At 40.7% G+C, this 17,413-nt stretch overlaps 1 protein-coding gene across 2 annotated transcripts in view; it reads left to right on the top strand.

The window, feature by feature from the left end:
• The window catches only part of LOC147693028 (thioredoxin reductase 3-like), a 145,171-nt gene extending 128,812 nt beyond the window's left edge, over positions 1–16,359 (top strand). Inside the window, exons 12-16 of one of the 2 annotated variants that reach the window (XM_086939272.1) lie at positions 177–333; positions 1,876–1,983; positions 7,151–7,246; positions 10,917–11,051; positions 15,111–16,359. In XM_086939272.1, the coding sequence (XP_086795398.1) occupies positions 177–333; positions 1,876–1,983; positions 7,151–7,246; positions 10,917–11,051; positions 15,111–15,164 (550 nt within the window). In that variant the 3' untranslated portion in view covers positions 15,165–16,359. The remainder of the gene's footprint in view (positions 1–176; positions 334–1,875; positions 1,984–7,150; positions 7,247–10,916; positions 11,052–15,110) is intronic. The other variant, XM_086939273.1, reaches the window with a different exon arrangement.
• The last annotated feature ends 1,054 nt before the right edge of the window (positions 16,360–17,413 follow it).

The following is a 17,413-nucleotide window of genomic DNA, read 5'->3' as shown; positions in this document are numbered from 1 at the left end:
TTTGACTGCATTTGGCCAATATTTGGTGGCCCTACCAATGCCAATGTGTGGTCCTGGTTGCATGTTGGGTGCCGAGATTAAGTAGTGAAGGCATTCTCAATAGGCGTAGAGGGGCGATTTTGTTTCACCATGTACCACCATTCTTATCTTTTTAATCCTCTAATTTTTATTTCTAGGAATGGTAAAGTCCCTGTTAATGATGAAGAGCAAACAAACGTGCCCTATGTGTATGCTATCGGAGATATTTTGGATGGGCAGCTAGAGCTCACACCAGTTGCTATTCAGGCAGGAAAACTGCTGGCACGAAGGCTGTTTGATGGCTCCACTAAAAAGGTAAAACTCCCATCTTTTTATTCAATTTGAATTTATTTTTAAAAGGTTTAGGACTGAAAAATATTGGGCTGGTGGGAATGACTCTCTAAAAGAGAAGAAAGGGAACTGTCACTTTAAGGTAGCTGGGCTGAACATCTGAGAAGATCTGGAACACGAAAGGTGCAGGCACTTATTCCTGCTGCTATATAGCATAAGTGATCCCAAATAGAAGCATTTCAACCCATGTTAGACCTGAAGAGAGCAAATAAATGAATCAAAAGGGGAAACTTTCAGGATGTGGGTGCTTGAACGAATCTACCGTCAGTTATAATAGGAGTATTTGATATGTGCACCCAGCAGACTGAATTCCAGTCTGGAGATTCTCCCAGGTTTGTGGACCACTTGAGGGATTGCTCACAATGTGAGGGTCAATATAAAAGTGTGGAAAGTCTGTATCCGCATCATTTGCAAGTAATGATCTATGGGTGTAAAAGTCTGCCCAAGAGGGTTGAGGTTGGGCTGTTCTATACTCTTGAAATGTCTTCAGCTTCAAGCAGTTCCTCACCCAACTGTTGGATAGATATCTTCTCCTACTCTTTGATGCTTGTATACCTATTGTCCCAAATGCATGACCCTTTGATGTTTGAGTGCCTAGAAGAAAAGTGGGGGTAGCTGCACAGGAGTTAAGGACAGGTTGACTTTATTTAATGGTGTCCCAGTCACTCAGTTTAAGGGAAACTGAATAGCAGAACAGACAGTGAAGGTTTACTTCAACTATGAAATTTACTTGGGATATCTGACAGTGCAGGAGAAGTAGTTGAGCAGAAATGTTTCCTATGTTAAATATTAACAGGGACCCTATACATAGGTATAAATCTAGGTTTATGAATTCAAACAAAGATAGCCCTCGGATCTAAAGTAATTTTGGTACCTTTGCAAATTCGGGTGCACCAAAGTTTGTTCGAACCCCATAATCTGTTTGCCTTGACTCCCTCATGGTGAGAAGTGACATTTAGTTTGTTGGAAAACCTAAGGTCCCAAGTCTGTCTGCTGTGAAAAACCTTGATCCTTTGCATTACCGAAACTAAGCCACTCCCTTTGAACTACTAGTACTGATTAAATCAGTATGTTTGTTCTGTTGTAGCCCAATAACCCTGTAGCTTTGCATCTGTTCCTGCCGGTTATTCCTTTCCTCAGTGGTACACATTGGGTGCATTTTGTTCTAAAGATTTTTTTTTTTAATTCAGCAAACTGGGTTGTTAATCTGGTCAGTGAGACCTATAAATTGAGATCTGCTTCTACCCTACTTTTGCCCTCCAATTTTCTGTCAGTTGAACTCTGTAAACAATTCCTGATTTTTCTTTGCGTGTCTGAGTTTTACAGACCTGGGTCATACCGGTATGCCTGGCTAAGAAAACATCTTGAGCACAGTAGTAGCAATTGCATGGCATGTTGTACTTTAGGTCCACTGTAATATGGTGTAACCTGAAACTTTTTGAGCACATAATTATTTTCGGACCAAGAATGAAACTAATTCTTTTTTTCCCCCCCCCCCAATTTCAGTGCGACTATATCAATGTTCCGACTACTGTTTTTACACCAATTGAATATGGTTGTTGTGGATATTCAGAGGAGCGAGCCAATGAGCAGTTTGGAGAGGAGAATTTGGAGGTGAAAATCAGATATGTTAAGAATCTAAAGAACTTTGATAGCATTTTTTTCTGGTTTCCTAAAATATCTATGCTCTTCAATATAGGTATCCTGCATCAAACTTGTCATCGTTTTCCAGGAATTTAGCTCTGATCTCCCCTCCCACAATAACCACTAACCTTTTTCTTTTCGTTGTGCGCACAAGTGCATCATTCATTAGTGAATTTACAAATATTTGTATAAACTTGCCATGCTCTGTGGATTACTCTGTGCGGTCATACTCACCTGTGTTTTATGATTGATGATTTTATTTTTGCTAATCTCCCAATGCTCACTGTCCTAGTCTCATTAACAGTACTTTTTATAATGCTTTCTTTGTTGGTGTGACTATCGGTGGATCATCTACGTAAGTAGGAGTCATCTTAGATTATGTAAACAAGGTTCTAAGGCAGGGGTGGGGGAATCCTATCGCCCGACGCCCGAACCATGTGGTTTTTATTGATGGGCAAGAAGATTTAATGTCTATTTTGTCCTACGGACAAGTAGACATTAAACCACGTCAAGAAAATAGGCTGTGGGCTTGCAGAGAGCCTTTGGAGCCCTCTGATTGGCTAGCAGCTCATGACTTCACTGGGCTCTAACCAGTGATTGGCTGGGGAGTGAAACGTCACTACTCTCAGCAAGCAGTTGGAACTTCGGGACCTCCGCGAGCGAGGAAATTCCTTTTGAGGTAAAATTAAAGCACTGCCAAGGCGCCCGCCATAGCACTGCTAGTGTTATTTTTCCCTGCATGGATACAGATTCCACTGAAATATTGGACTAGAACTTTAATGTCTGCCTGCTGACGGCCCGTCGCTAATGCAGCATCATTGTGGCTGCAGAAAGCGCGGGCTGACTCCTCACTTCTCTTGCCGACTGCACACGTTTCTTTTGGTATGCAGAGTGGATTAGAAGTCCATTTCATACCAGAGGTCTGACACGGATTGGGCAATTCCTCTCACAAATGAGCGATATCTTTCCCATTTGTGAGAAAATGCTCAATTTGCCAGTGCCTATTTTTCTGGATTAATTTAGCCCGTTGTGCATTTTTTTTTTGAACTGCAAATGCCTCAGCATCGTCGCTGCAGTGTATCTTTAGTAATTGTAAAAGGAGACTTAACTGTTCCTTTGAAAGCTAGTTAATTGCGTGCAGCATGAGCACTGCACACATCGACACATCAGTGCCAGGACTTCATGCGGGGGTTAAAAATACATCGATTTTAGAAAACGAAAGTAGCCGCCTCACTGTTCTAATGCTGCCGGTGTAAAAGCTCTTTGTGACCGGGATTAGTATTTCCACTGAAGAACGCTCCCTCCATCGCAAAAGGTCATGAAAGGCTCTCCAATTCCACCACCAAGGAGGCAATGTAGGCGCTTGTGTTTTGGCTGGGCAATTAATCAGCTTAATGTTCCGGCGTGACAAAGTGAGACAGCGCTGCACTGGGTGGGGGGTAAGAAGGAGGATCGAATACAGTAGCAGATTAAAAACCTCAGAAGGAGAAAGTAAGTGAAGGTGGAGACAAAAGGAGAGCATGCAGTGATATCAGGCGTGATCTACAGTGGAATAAAGTTATCTGCAGGCGTGTGCTTATGTGGTCGGAAGGGAGCTGCCTAACTGAGTATAAGGGGAGCAACTGTCACAGTGAGCCACACATTGTTTTACTTAATTTTCCAACTTCAGCTGCACCGTGCGCCAAGTGTAGCAGAGAATGCCTAAGGCGGATCACAGGGAGGCACCTGATGTACCTCTAGCAGCCACTTTGTTTTTCTCTGTGAAGACTATAATGATCGCCTTAATATTGTATTTGCGTCTGCCAGAATAATGTCCCCTCTGCATAAGTTCACATATCATTTGATATTTCTCGTGCAGCTGCCAACAGTGATACACTCAGAAATAAATAAGTGTCCTTGTAGTAATGTAACTGGCGCTCATCTAAGCGCTCCAATATGTTTAGGTAGAGTTTGCGCTATTAAACTGCAAAAAAAGTCATTCTTTTATTAGAAATGCTCTTTCAGTGAGTCATATGCAAGTGTAGTCATGTCTTAAAATAACTCGGGCTAGAATATTAGAAACAAGTGAAATCGGGAAATGGTGAGGAAGATATGAAGGGTACTAGCATTAAAGAAGAAGAGAAAATGCTGATTTCACTTAGCAGGAGTTCAATTCTGGTGGTGTGTTCATTTGATATGTGCTACTTTATACAAATAGATATGCAGAGCTCTGCCAATGAACACAACTAGATCAGTCTGACTGTGTGTGTGTGCTTGTGTGAAACAGGGGGGCTGGGCCTCTATTAACAGCTCTGCAATGCACTTCAGTTCTGCCTCAAATAGCTCTGCAAATGCACGTTCACGTTATATTATTTAATCATAGTCCAGGATTCTTTTGGTGATTGTATCCCTGCAGTCTTACTTGAATCATATGTTTGTGATGACTGTCCGTTATTTGTGATATGTCTGCATGCTCTGGGATAGTTCAGTATTCTGGATAGCTGTGGCTTGTTGGCGAAAGATGTTCATTATTAGTGATCATGTTTTTTTTTTTAAAGCAGTGAGTTAAGTAAGTACTGGTTGCAATTAGTTGTGACATTATGCAACATCCTGCTTGAGTGCAGAGTTTATTTACAGTAGTTATCTGCTATTTGTGATGTGGCAGAATTCTTGACAGTCCGGAACTATTTAGATACTCTTTGTGAAAGAGAACCTGTTCTGGCTTGATAAATAAAAAAAAAATAGCTTCCATGCTTAAATTGTGTGATCTTAGGCAAATATTTTTTTTCAACCAAACTAACTTTTTCTTTTTGAATAAGACTCCCTGCTTTCCATTTTTACTGATTTTTACAGATAAATACAGACAGAAAACCATTTATTTTCTTATCTGTTTTTATTTTTAAATATTGATAAAAACTGAAATTGGCTGCTTTTTGAGTGATTCTAAATACCCTTTTTAATGATTGCCAGGCCAATAACTGTGTGAATTGATAGGTCAGGGGTTTAAAAAAAGGAACTTTAGTAAAGAGGCTTACACAGCAGTAGATATGCACAAAGCTGATACTGAAATGTGCATATTTTCACATAAGTGCTTGATTTATCTTCTGCATGTGGCAGGCATTCAAGCATGACTGCATTTTTATTGGTTTTATTGGTTAAATGCGGAAATATACCAGTTTCAGCTTTTTTTCTTCATAAAACTCATAATAAATATGGATAAATACAGATAAAGTTGTCAAAAATAAATATGGATAATATACAGACAGAAATGTCAAAAAAATAAATACCACATAAAACCGGGAGCCCTATTCATAAGTATGGAAGCACTAATGTTTCTCTGTCAGCTGGAGCCCTTATGTTTGATGTGGGACGGGAGTAGGTGGGACAAGTGAATTTTACAGGACATGTAGATCTCGGTGGCATTTTGTCCCTTGGACAAGTAGATTATTTGGAAAATTCCACACCCCTGTTCTAAGGGTAGAAATTGGTTCCTTCCCCGCTTAAAGTTTTTCCTTGTCTCCTTAACTCATCCCTAATATTAGCCTCTCTGTATTGAAGACCCTTTATTAAAAAGAGCAATCACTGATAAATATTTTTCTCAGCAGTTGGGAGGATCACTTGCAATGTTTTCGTTGGCACTAGAGCCCCCGTTTCCTGTTGACGCCTATTGTTTGTTCCTTTTATTCATATACAGTCTCCTCTTCTTGGAAGAGGCAGGCTTTCTACTTATTCGATCCAAGCTTAAGTAGAGATTTCCTCCCTGTATCTTGCATTTGGTTTACCAGCAGTTTGTTTTAAAGCTCTCATCCAGGTATATTCTGGAATCAAATCAACACTAAAACCACCTTAATTTTATAGCAAGTAAGGTTTCACTACTGAATGAGACTTACACTCTGCCACAAGACGGAAGGTGTCTTGGGTAAGTAAAAAATGTGGGACTTGCTACAATTTTAGTCGGGAGCACATATCCATATCGGATGTCATTTCCCATGTTTTAAGGCCCGCAACTGCTGGTTCAAGAAGTTTTCTGCTGGGCCACACTTATCTTAAGAGCGCAGAACTTGGTTGTAAGACATGTAGTCCTTTATTACCAGATGACCAGCTCACACTGGTTTTAGTAAGGAAGGTACTAGTGCTGAGGAACCTCAAAATTTGATTCATGCATTCTTTAGATTCCTACAGAAAAATAGTCAATGGAGGTAGAATAGGCCTTCGACAAAATCCCGAAGCCTAATGTGGAGTTAGTTTACACTCAGTTTTTTTATACCAGTTTGGTAATATTGTGTTTTTAGCAATAATGCAGCTGCACAGTTCTTCCCAAAAAGCACTATGCTACCTATGCCACATTGGCACCGGAGATGTTGGCGTGCCATTCAACACAGCAGATTTCCAATATCTGTCCTTATCTTACACCCAGCTTGTTCAGATGCCAGCCATTATAGACTCTATGCTCTTACAACTTTGTACCACGTAAGTCGGTTAATCCCTAATTTCGATTGGATTAGCCCACTCCCCCCTCCTCTTGTACCATTAACAAACTAACTCCACCTAAGTGTGCGTGCAAGCATATGAAATCTTATTAATAGGAGCGCTTTATAAAAGGAAATTGATTGAATGATTCATCTATTGAAGATGTAGATTTTGACAACTTCTGTACAAACTGGTTGTTTGAATCTTGCTATAGAATGTTTTCTACTTCCAGCAGAAGTAGAATTCAATTCCCAATCAGTAGGGAAGGAGAGTCTGAAGAATGAAAAATAAAAATCACCTTGGTTACTTTTCCAGTACTGTTGGCTCTCTTCTGATCTTCGTGACGTCATCCAGTTAACACCTAAATTTGTGCAGGAACTACATTGCCTTTGCTGTACGGTGAGTGGGGCGGGGGGGTTATTGATTGCTGTGCAAGGCATCCACATGACTCCCTACACCTTCAATTCTCCAGGGAATGTGTTTTTACTAAGCTTAGCTGGTTCTATTTTTGGGCAGAGTCCTTTAATTGTACTGGATCACTATCCAGGTGTATTTTTTGTTTTCACTTTAGAACACTATATTGATGCGAAAGGCAGATGCTGAATATGGAGCATCTCCTCCGCCAAACATGGTACACTGCCTGGAGTTGAGATGTTTAATTTTACCTCTTTTTAAATTTATTTTTTAGGTATTCTACACATCGTTCACGCCTCTGGAATGGAGAGTGTTTGGAAGAGACTACAACGCATGCTATGCAAAGATAATCTGTGACAAGAGAGATGACGTACGTTTCTTAATTGAGAAGCAATTACTTTAACTCCCATTCAATTATTCTTCTCTGGCAGGAGACTGGAGTATAGGATGGGTGAACCAGTGTACATGGTGAAAGTAAACACCACATATTACGTAGAACAGAGTTGAAACAGGAGGAATATGGCTTACTCCTGAGCAAGGGTACAGTGTCTGTAATCTTAGTATGTTAAAAGTACTACTAGGAGCATGGGGACTGAGCACTGCAAGCAGACCTTTCTATCTAGAGGTACTTTTAGTCCTTCTGAAACTTTAGGGCAGACTTGGATGAGGAGGCATATTTTATTTCAAAAGTTAGGGGTGAGGCAGGAAAAATCTTAAGGAACCCTTGGCTGATGGGCACCCTGAATGTAAAGGCAAAATTGGAGACCATGGATAAATCTTAGTCCCACTGCTTGGGCGAGCTTACTGATACTAGTCTGGTTTAAAGGCTTTTGCAGATGAAGCAGTTGGGTTTCAGGTAAGTAACATGGTAATATTGTTTGTGGCCAATGCCTAGGTGGACGACCAGATAGAGTGCAGCCTTCAATGATTTGAGTGAATTGCTGTTAACACCCTCTCAATCAAACATTTGTGAAGCACGCTACTCTCACGTGAGGGTCTCATGGTGCTGGAGGAGGAGGAGGAGGAGGAGGAGGCTGGGTGGGGAGGGGGGAGGGGGGGGGGGGCAGCTACTGATCATACCGCCAGGTCTCGAGTCTCCTGAAGGTCAGCAGGTCCCGGGTCTGTTGTAGTTGGATCGGGAGGGAGTTCATGTCTTGGTGGCAAGGTGGGAGAAGGATTTGGTGCCGGTTGTTCGGTCGATGTGTGGAACGGTGGCGAGTGCGAGGTCAGCGGAGCTGGTGGTTGGGGTGTAGGAAGTGAGTCGCTTGTTGAGGTATGCTGGTCCTACGTTGTGGAGTGCTTTATGAGCGTGGGTGAGGAACTTTAAGGGGATCCTCTTGTTGACTGGAAGCCAGTGCAGGTTATTCAGGTGGGCGGTGATGTGGCTGTAACTGATTAAATACAATTATTTAGATTGAGTTCTAAAGGTGGGGACAATTATTGTTTTAAAGACGAGAACCCTCACCCACACAAAGGTTACAGGCTTAATCATTGGGTTCCCTCTTACACACTGGGACTGAAAGGTGCAGTGTGTGCTGCTCCTCTCCCGTGGGAGAGGAGCAAGAGGTGTTTTAATTATCTAGTGGTGGTCAGAGTGAGGGGCAGAGTGCGAAAGAAAAACCTATTAACAAGTGAATTAAAACCATCATGTGAGGACAAAAACTTTAATCGGTGTCTTCACAGGATAGACCTAAACAGTGTGAGAATAGGGGTATTGATATTCCTTATTAGGTCAACCTGTTTCTGCCTTATTGACCACAAAGGTTTGTGGCATTCTTCAGGACCATAACACGTCACTGCTATTAGTGCAAATTAAAGAATGTAAAAGTTACCATACTTTGATGGATGGAAATTACCAACCACCAGCTGCAGTCTGGTCTGCGTCGAACACTAGACACCTCGTATGCCTCCGCCTTCACAAGGTCCTTTACGCCTGAGTCCCGGGAATTGACTTAGCCCGAGTAAGTGTAACGGCCGAAGGGAACCAACATCTTGTACTATCCATCTATGCTCGATGGTACAAGATGTTGACAATGGAGTAGGATGTTATAGTTTTAAGAATTGCAGTGAATTTAGTTGATGCCAGGTGGAGTGCATCTTCCTGTTTACAGTTTTGAAATGCAGGTTTCAAGACTGACAACCAAAGGATTCTTCTAGTGTGTGAAGACCCAGAGCCACATATGTTACTATGGGATAGTCTTAATTTAATTTGGACTCACTGGGTTGTACCGTACAGCACACATTCTGTTATTGTGAGGTTTACCTAGGTGTAAGGCAAACATCCATGAATCATTGAAGGTGAGCCATGATCTTGCAGGGTAAACACCAGAAATTCCTAGGAGCAGATTAGATATCTGCATATTGTTGGATTTTTGTGTCAGCCGGGACCAATAATGTTTCCATATATAAGCTGAAAAGGATATGTCGTAACCCTGTAATGAGACTGACTGTGTGGCATGAAGGGAGCTTGACTGAGCCTTGCTGTAGTCCAAGGCTAATACACAAGTGCGAGGCGAGGTTCCAGGTTAAAAGCTCATGTGTTTATACAAAAAACATGATCTTTACAGAAAGCAAAAAGTAATTGGGGGGGATTAGCGGAATCAAAATATATGTATACAAGAGGACTAACCTGAAGTCAGCAGCTGAAGAAACCTAAGGAAAGAAAGTAAAAATCAGTTATCAGACTGGTAGAGGTTTTTATACATGTTTGGAGAGCAGACTATAAGTATAAATCAAGTAACAGACTAACAGTCTGCTCAATTAGAAAGCCATAGGAAGTCTAAGTAGAAATCAAATAGGCAAACCTAGTCAACTTCACTAGAAAAGCAAAACGTCTGCCTCCAAAGAAATAAGGCACTAATAACACCGCTTTTTAATGTTTGAGGGTGCAGAAGCCACACATATTGCATGGTATGATATGGCATAACAGGGCTGGACTAGCAATGTGGCAAACACATAAATTATATATATTTTAGTAAACAATGTACTTCTAGAGATACCTACTTTCTAATGCTAATGCATTTCAATAGTTGGGGTAGACATTTTAAGTAACAGCAGGACAATGGTTTGGTCAGCTAATGAATGACCTACACAAGACCTCAGTAGGTAACTTTGGAAAGCTACTAAATAAAGGACCATCCTGAGCATTGCTTCCTTGAACACAAATATTCCATTTTATGTTTCGAAAAGACACCGCAGTTGAGATTTCATTTTTGTTGATTTTCCAGAAAAGAAAAACCGCAAAAACAGGCAGTGAAAGGCTTACAAAAAATGAATGTGCACTTTTATTATGCAAATATAAATAGCTGTCCATGCAAGCTGACTGCAGCCTGGTCATGGCTTATAAAAACTCGCCTATAGCCATGTTGGAAAGGGAGGTTAGTAGGACTTGTTGGGCAAGCATAAAGCTGAATTAGTGCGACCTCAAATTAACATTGATCTGCAATTTAAGTGTTACTACTTTTCCCAAGATTTTCTTAAGGACAAGCAAACCGGCAGGGGCCAGTAATTAGTTTGTCTGGGCCCAGACTAGGTTTGTTTTTCATGTACAGCTAAATGTGCCTGGGGTATAAATGGTGTTTAGGAGAGAAGGTGAAGTTTGAATAAAGTTAGTCAAAGGAATGGGCTATGAATGTGAAGACTGGGTTCGAAAGATAATCTATGGTAAAAGGATTAAAGATGATAACCTAAAGCGACTGTAAGGACGTGGATTGCTTTACAAAATCCCAAGTAAATCAGTAGGCCCATCACACCGGTTATCTTGGAGTTTGGACAGCTGAGGTATTACTCTGTTGCTCAATTAAAGTTTAAAATGCATGTTCATGTGTCAGATTATTATATATATATATATGTGTGTGTGTGTGTGTGTGTATATATTCTGCTTCATATTTAGCATATTTATAAACTTCTCCCATTGATGGATGCTGTCATGCCTTTAAGTTGTCCTTGTTGAGAACTTTTGTATTAAATGCAAGTAGCACTCTACTGTGTAACATCATATGTTCCTTGTGGATAATAACTACCCAGTTAACATTTTATAGGATCGTGTCGTAGGATTTCATGTTTTGGGACAAAATGCTGGTGAAGTTACTCAAGGTTTTGGCGTGGCAATGAAATGCGGACTTAATAAGCAGTTGCTTGACGAGACCTTTGGTATTCACCCTCCGAATGCAGAGGTACGTGGTCTGTTTTTAAACAGCACATGATGAAACTATCTTGGGTTTTCCTACAAATGGAGAATGGATTCAAAACCTTTAAGGTTACAAGTAGGGAATTGGGAGATCCGTTCATTTTTAGGTCGAGTTTACTAGGCAGGGCAGATGTCTCAAAAAGAAATGTTAGTTTTCCAAGAGCCTTCAGGTGCCTACAGCCCGCCTATTTGTTTGCTTTGTCACTCGTCTGCTTGCTTCTCACTCCATGACTTTCCTTGTCTTAGCTTGTTCATATTGTGATTCTTTCACCTGCCACACCCCTTCATTACCATCTCTCTAATTGACTGGCCGCTGTCCTTCCATTCCTGAACTATTGGGGATTTTATAAAAAATCTTTTGCTTTCCATCAGTGCTTGTGTGTTCCACCTATTTACCTCTCGTGCTGATCTTCTCTCCCCATGTCTGTGTTGCTCTTATTAGTATGCTTTTCCCCAATCCCTCGCATTCCCTACTTGTGTACCTCCTCCCCCAACCCCCCTGCGTTTTCCTCCCTCGTGCTTCAATCCCCGCCATTGGTGTTGCTTTCTTTATTTTGCTTCCTTTCCACTCCCACCCACCCACCTTTAGTTTTATTAAATTCCTCCTGTAAGCCCCCTCTCCACCCTCCAACATGGCTTTTTTTTTTTTTTTTTTTTTTAGTTTTAGGATAGTCTACCAGCTGCTATTGACTGCCAGACCGCTCCGCAGTGCATTAAGCTTGTTTTTATTTTTGCAAATCCATGGGGCGTGCCTTCTTGGATCTGTAAATGAAGACAATTGTGTCTGTCTGTGTAATGACACTGGTGTACACTTGCGCAGTGACATTTTATTCATGTATTCCCCCCAATGCCTCACAGAATAAACCAAAATCATTTTGCTGTTTGCAAATGCGGTGCAGTATCCACTAAAAGCATTAGCAAAGCATATAGGTAAACTAGGTGAGAATGCTTGTCTTTGCCTCTGTTTGTTCTGTATGCTAGCAGGTGGTCTGAAGTGTATTCGGAAGAATTTTTACTCTGCTTCATTCACAAAATACTCGGCTAGTGGGTTAAAAAAATGTAAACTCTAGAGCAGATTGGAACGTTCACCATCCTATTGCTATAGGGGTTGTAGCATTCTTCATAGAACATATTAAATTCATTTGCAACTATTGTCAAATACAGATTTGAATTGTTCAAAATATTTATGCATGTAATACAGGGCATTTAGTCTTACAGTTGAGTTGTGAAGTCTCTTCACCTGTAATAAAGAAATAATGTAGCAGCTGAACAGTAATAACGTATTACATAATGTAATGCCTCCTAAATAGCCAACAACTAAAGTGAAAGGCTGGTCCGAGCGTAAGTACAGTAAAATCGTGAACTGGCTTTTAATTCTCCTGGTAACTTTTTTTGTGTGCATTGTAGGTCATTTTAGGAATAATTCTGGATTCTGATCTACAGCATTTTTATTAGTCAGACTTACATTAACCTTATATAATTACTGACGGCTTTTTAGTGTTATTTCTCACTACATATTTTGCTTTCATTCATGTCCATAATCACACTTTCATGTAGAGTAAGTTTACACCAAGCATTTAAGCTGTCCACAGAAAAGGCGATGCGTGTGAACATGTATTATATGGAATAAAATACCCAGTGCCTTGCGTTCATGGGAAAATGAGTCACCTCTGAGTTACATGACCATTTAATGGAAGTCTAGCTTTGTCCACTTTCCGCCGTATGGTCACAGAATTAATCGGTAACATCCTTACATACATTTTTACTTACACGAAAGCCCTTTAAAAAAACAGAGGTCCGGCAGCAAATGTACATATGGCTGGATGAGCAACAGGCAGGGTGTGCAACGGATGGGGTGGTTTGAAAGAATAATTTTAAACCCGTATTAAGAAAAGTCCAGGAGGAGGGAGTAGCATGGAGCCGTTACGGCAGGAGTAGTAAAAAGCAGCCCAAAAGGGAGAGATCATGGCAAGGCATGCACTGTCGGAGTGCTCAACGAAAAATAAAGTAGTTCCCTAAATGTGAGCAAAGGATGCAAGTTAGCCAGTCAGAAGGATGGTTAAAAGGATATGCTCCAGGGAAGGGACAAACACAAGGCGAGGAAGCAAACCTTTGAATCCGAAGCATGCAGAGGAGTGACATAGCCAACCTGTGGTAAACAGCAGATGAACTCAGCCCACTCTTAAGTGTGTGTGGTTTTAAAAAGGAATGTATTTATTTGTTATGGTTCCCACGAGGCTTTTGCATACAGTCAGCTAACTCTGGTATGCGAGAACTAAAGTAAAACTTGATGAGCTGACTTTTTTTGTGTGAAGGGCTGCGCAAGCATAACATGAACGTATAAAGAAGGTTACTGTTTTCTAGACTATTAATACGCTAGCTACTTCAAGAGTGGTACCTATTTGAATCAATACCTTAGTTCTGGATCCAGCCTATAAAAAGTTGCTTTCCGTTCCAACTTGCTCATTCTACCTATCACAAGGATGCAAACTCTTATCTGGCATGTATGACTGTGCCTCCACATGGCAATGGAAAAAAGCTGGATAGTGTGGGCAGCTACTCAATGTTACTTTCCCATTCTCAGCTTGTGGCTGCTCTTGGTACCTAGTGGTAGGATTGGAAACTGCTTATGACTAAATTCAGAGTTTGATTGTCCCACATACGCATGTTGGTCCTTAATGGCATTCCACATTCTCTGCACACCCTCAGTAGTTCCATTTGATGCTGTGGGTGTGGGAAATTTGCTTCTTTTGTCCTCAACTATGGTAAAAAGGGGTAATTTCACACTGTTTACTGTCGCTATATGTATAAGTCTTCCCACAAGGAACGATGTAAGGGGGAAATAATCTGAAGCTGGTGCCTACAGTATGGGATATTGTTGGCTACATTGCAAGTCGCTTTTTTCTCTGCCTGCCTAGAAACCATTCCTCTAAAGAAAAGGCTCTTCTTAGCCCAACATCTAGATGGCAGCATGATTCACTACATCCAAAACTGGTCCCATGCTGCAAGAATGTTACTGCAGATAAGTAACTTCCCACCCGAAGGACTCCACTGACTTGCTTCCACACAGAACGGAAAATCAAGATCAAAATAGCTTGGCTCTTCTCTTCCAAAATTGCCTGTTACTTTGCCATGGAGCAACAAGAAAGTGCATCAGAGAATGCTTTGAATCTTGAGATGAAGCTTGACTGCTGGAGCTCTACATGTTGCTAATGTTAAACTTCCTTAGCTTGAGCACTCTTTGTTCCTTCCTTGGTCTGAACCGCACAATTATGGGAATTTAGTACACTTTCCTTACAGTGGAGTTCCCAGTACCTGCTGCCTTTGTAAAATTTTAATCAATTTGTGCTCCATTATAATTCGAGATTTATTTTCATTTTTATCCCTTAAAGCCATTTATGCATCGTCGTGCGTCATACCATTTTATTTCACTAGATCTGGTCATGTTTAAAAGTACAGGCCCCAGCTTTGTAACAGACTAAGGTGGACAGGCAAATTCAGGCTGTGGGTCAAAGCGTGAAGTTTTTAAATCTCATTCCACTGATCATTTCCCTTTTGATGTTCATATCTTGGTACACCAGTTTAAACATGCACCCGTTTAGTTGTCTTGCCCGAAAACTTTCCTGCGCCTTAGAGGCTCAGAGCACTATCTGCAAATACTACACAAAGTAATGCTGGAGAGAAAGTTTTCTCACTTGTAACAGTTAACAAGATGGTATCTGCTTTATATTCATATATGACCCTACCTTCCTCCGATGGAGGCGCCATACATGTTTGTCATGCTCAAAAAAGAAAAAATGGCAAAGTTTGGTGGCTCTTAAACATGAAGGTTGTAGCCTTTGGGTGCCTACTTACCAATGTTACGTTTGTGTAGTCCTAAACCTTTTGGGGCATCGAGTGTAGTCTTAGCAATATTATTACATGGAGTCCACACCGAAGTACTGTCTAGATGTGTTTTTAAGATCCTTACCTAAATGCAAGATCCTGCATTTTATTTCCTAAATGTATTATGAACGAATTTTTAACAAATGTGTTTTCTTTGCAGGTCTTCACCACCATGGAGGTTACTAAAAACTCTGGAGCAGACATCGCCCAATAAGGCTGCTGAGGTTAAGCCCTGCTGTTAAATGTTTCCCGCCCGTAAACCGTTATCTTACTGAATGGTTTACAAATTATCTTAATATACTCAGGTTAAAACTAGACCCCTCCTGATAAGTGAGGTGTTGAAAGTGCAAGATGGTTTGAAACTATTCACACAAGATCATATTATGCGGCAAGGGAACCTTATAACAGCAGGGTAACCTGGAATGTGCTGTCTTGACATGCATGGTGGTGCATTAAAGTTAGTTTTTGAAGTCCTTAGCTTGGAGCCTCTTGAGGTGGGCTTTGATGGATGACTACCTTGCAGGATCAAGGAATATCCTCTTTTCTGACTGCGCTTCTACAAAAGAAACTTCATAAACTCGTGCAGTTTAATCCCATCGCTGATATTTGCCAGATGTGTGCAGTGTAGTATAATGCTACGTAGGAAAACCTCATTTAACGTGTCCAAACAAGTTGTCTGCCTCCACATAGCAACAGTCTCTGGACCGCTTTGTGCAAGCATTTTAAAATGTTTGCCGCTGCTCCCATTTTTATTGCAAGGGGCAGTGTATGTAATCAAATAGTACTTAATACAACATCTGTACATATTAACTATACTTTTTCTTTAAGGATACCTGAAACTAATCTTATTTGCAAAAGCAGATTGTCTTTTAAGCTGCACCTTACTCGGAGAACAATATGCTGCAATTTCAAGAGAATGTGACCTCGAGTGTATTCTTGAACTGTACAGCCGTCCCCTGTTTATGCATACTTGAACAGTGGCTTCTTTGTTTTAGGGATCCTTAAGTAAAATGTATATTGGTAATCATTAATGGGGGTTTCTGTAAAGGGAAAAAATACCCCTCACAGTTTCTCGACACTTTTTTCATTGAAGTTTCACTTCATCTGTTCTTGAAATGTGTGTATTGCTCAACTCCTCACAGTAAGTGAATGAAAGAAGCTGTTAGCATTCTTATTCAGAATACTTATCATGTGTATGTAAATGATCTATTCAATTTCATGTTACTTCGGCCCATAAACCAAGTATGTTTTATCCACTAAATTATGGTCCCGGATTTGTTCGTCCAATGCCATGTTTCGGAGGATTGTATATAAATGCACTGTATCACATGCCGACTTAAAATATTTGTAACTATATCTGCAGTTTACCTCTTTTGGAGTTTAAATAAAAACCTAGTTGAAGGATGTCACGGTTTTTAAGTGATTGTTTTATGCTGCTGACGTGTAATGTCTGTCGTTGATGATCAGTGGCCCATACAAGGTGTTGAAGTATGACTGAGCAACTTAAGCGATTAACATGTTGGTGCTAAAAAAGTTAAATTGTATAGAGTCTTACTTAATACATTGGTATACTATTTAGAGCGAGCACAAACTATGGAGTCGTGGTTACTGAAATAGTTTGATATATAATGCATTCTACATTAGTATTGATTGCAGTTGTTGATGCATGTATTAGTATTAGTATTTTGTAACTTGGAAATAACATTAAAAAAAAAAAAAGCAAAGACCCCACTAAATACAGATATGACTTTTGCCAGGCAAGCGCTTTAGACCATCAACTATTCTGCAGCCCTTTAGGTCTGGAGAGCAGTGGCCTAGTTTAGTGCCCATGGACAGTGAAACCACCTCATCTGACCTTGTTTATTCTGTTCCAAGGGTCACGAAATTAGTATCAGTGTTTTTGAAAAGAATAGCCATTCCAGACCACTGAATGCAAATTTCCTGATGCATGGAAGAGCGCGTACGCTGTCTGCACCGTGCATTTGGACATGTCGAGGGGAACACTAATTTCAGAATAAATGCAAAACTTCTATTAGCACAAGGGCCTCACATGACATCACTAAGCATACACTAGAAAGGGGGTCATTGCTGACCTCAAAAGACCAATGGACTAGTTTCTAATTCCAGGCAGGGACCATCATGAATAAAGGAAGGTAGCCTTACTGGGCGGGGGCGTAATGACATGTCATGGAGTAGCCACAAAAAGAGAATTTAGTAGACAATAACCTCTATTGATTGATTCAAAAGAAACTGCACACCTCCACCAGTGCAGTTCACAATGCCCATAGACCGTTCTTGAATTGGAATATAAAAGATGAAGTGGGGTCTGTAAAAGTGGTGTGGACAAAGTGCATTTGTACTCCCTTTTCAAGTACTGTGGCCTAAAACGTCTGAACTAGAATCATGCGCTTGATGCAGCGTGCTATCTGGCTATTATGTGGATAAGAACTAGAATCCGTTGCT

This window comes from Lissotriton vulgaris, chromosome 9 (assembly GCF_964263255.1).
Source record: "Lissotriton vulgaris chromosome 9, aLisVul1.2, whole genome shotgun sequence".
In the NCBI taxonomy this organism is placed as follows: Eukaryota; Metazoa; Chordata; class Amphibia; order Caudata; family Salamandridae; genus Lissotriton; species Lissotriton vulgaris.
The sequence above is the reverse complement of the archived record's forward strand: the minus strand, read 5'-3'. Positions and strand labels throughout refer to the sequence as shown.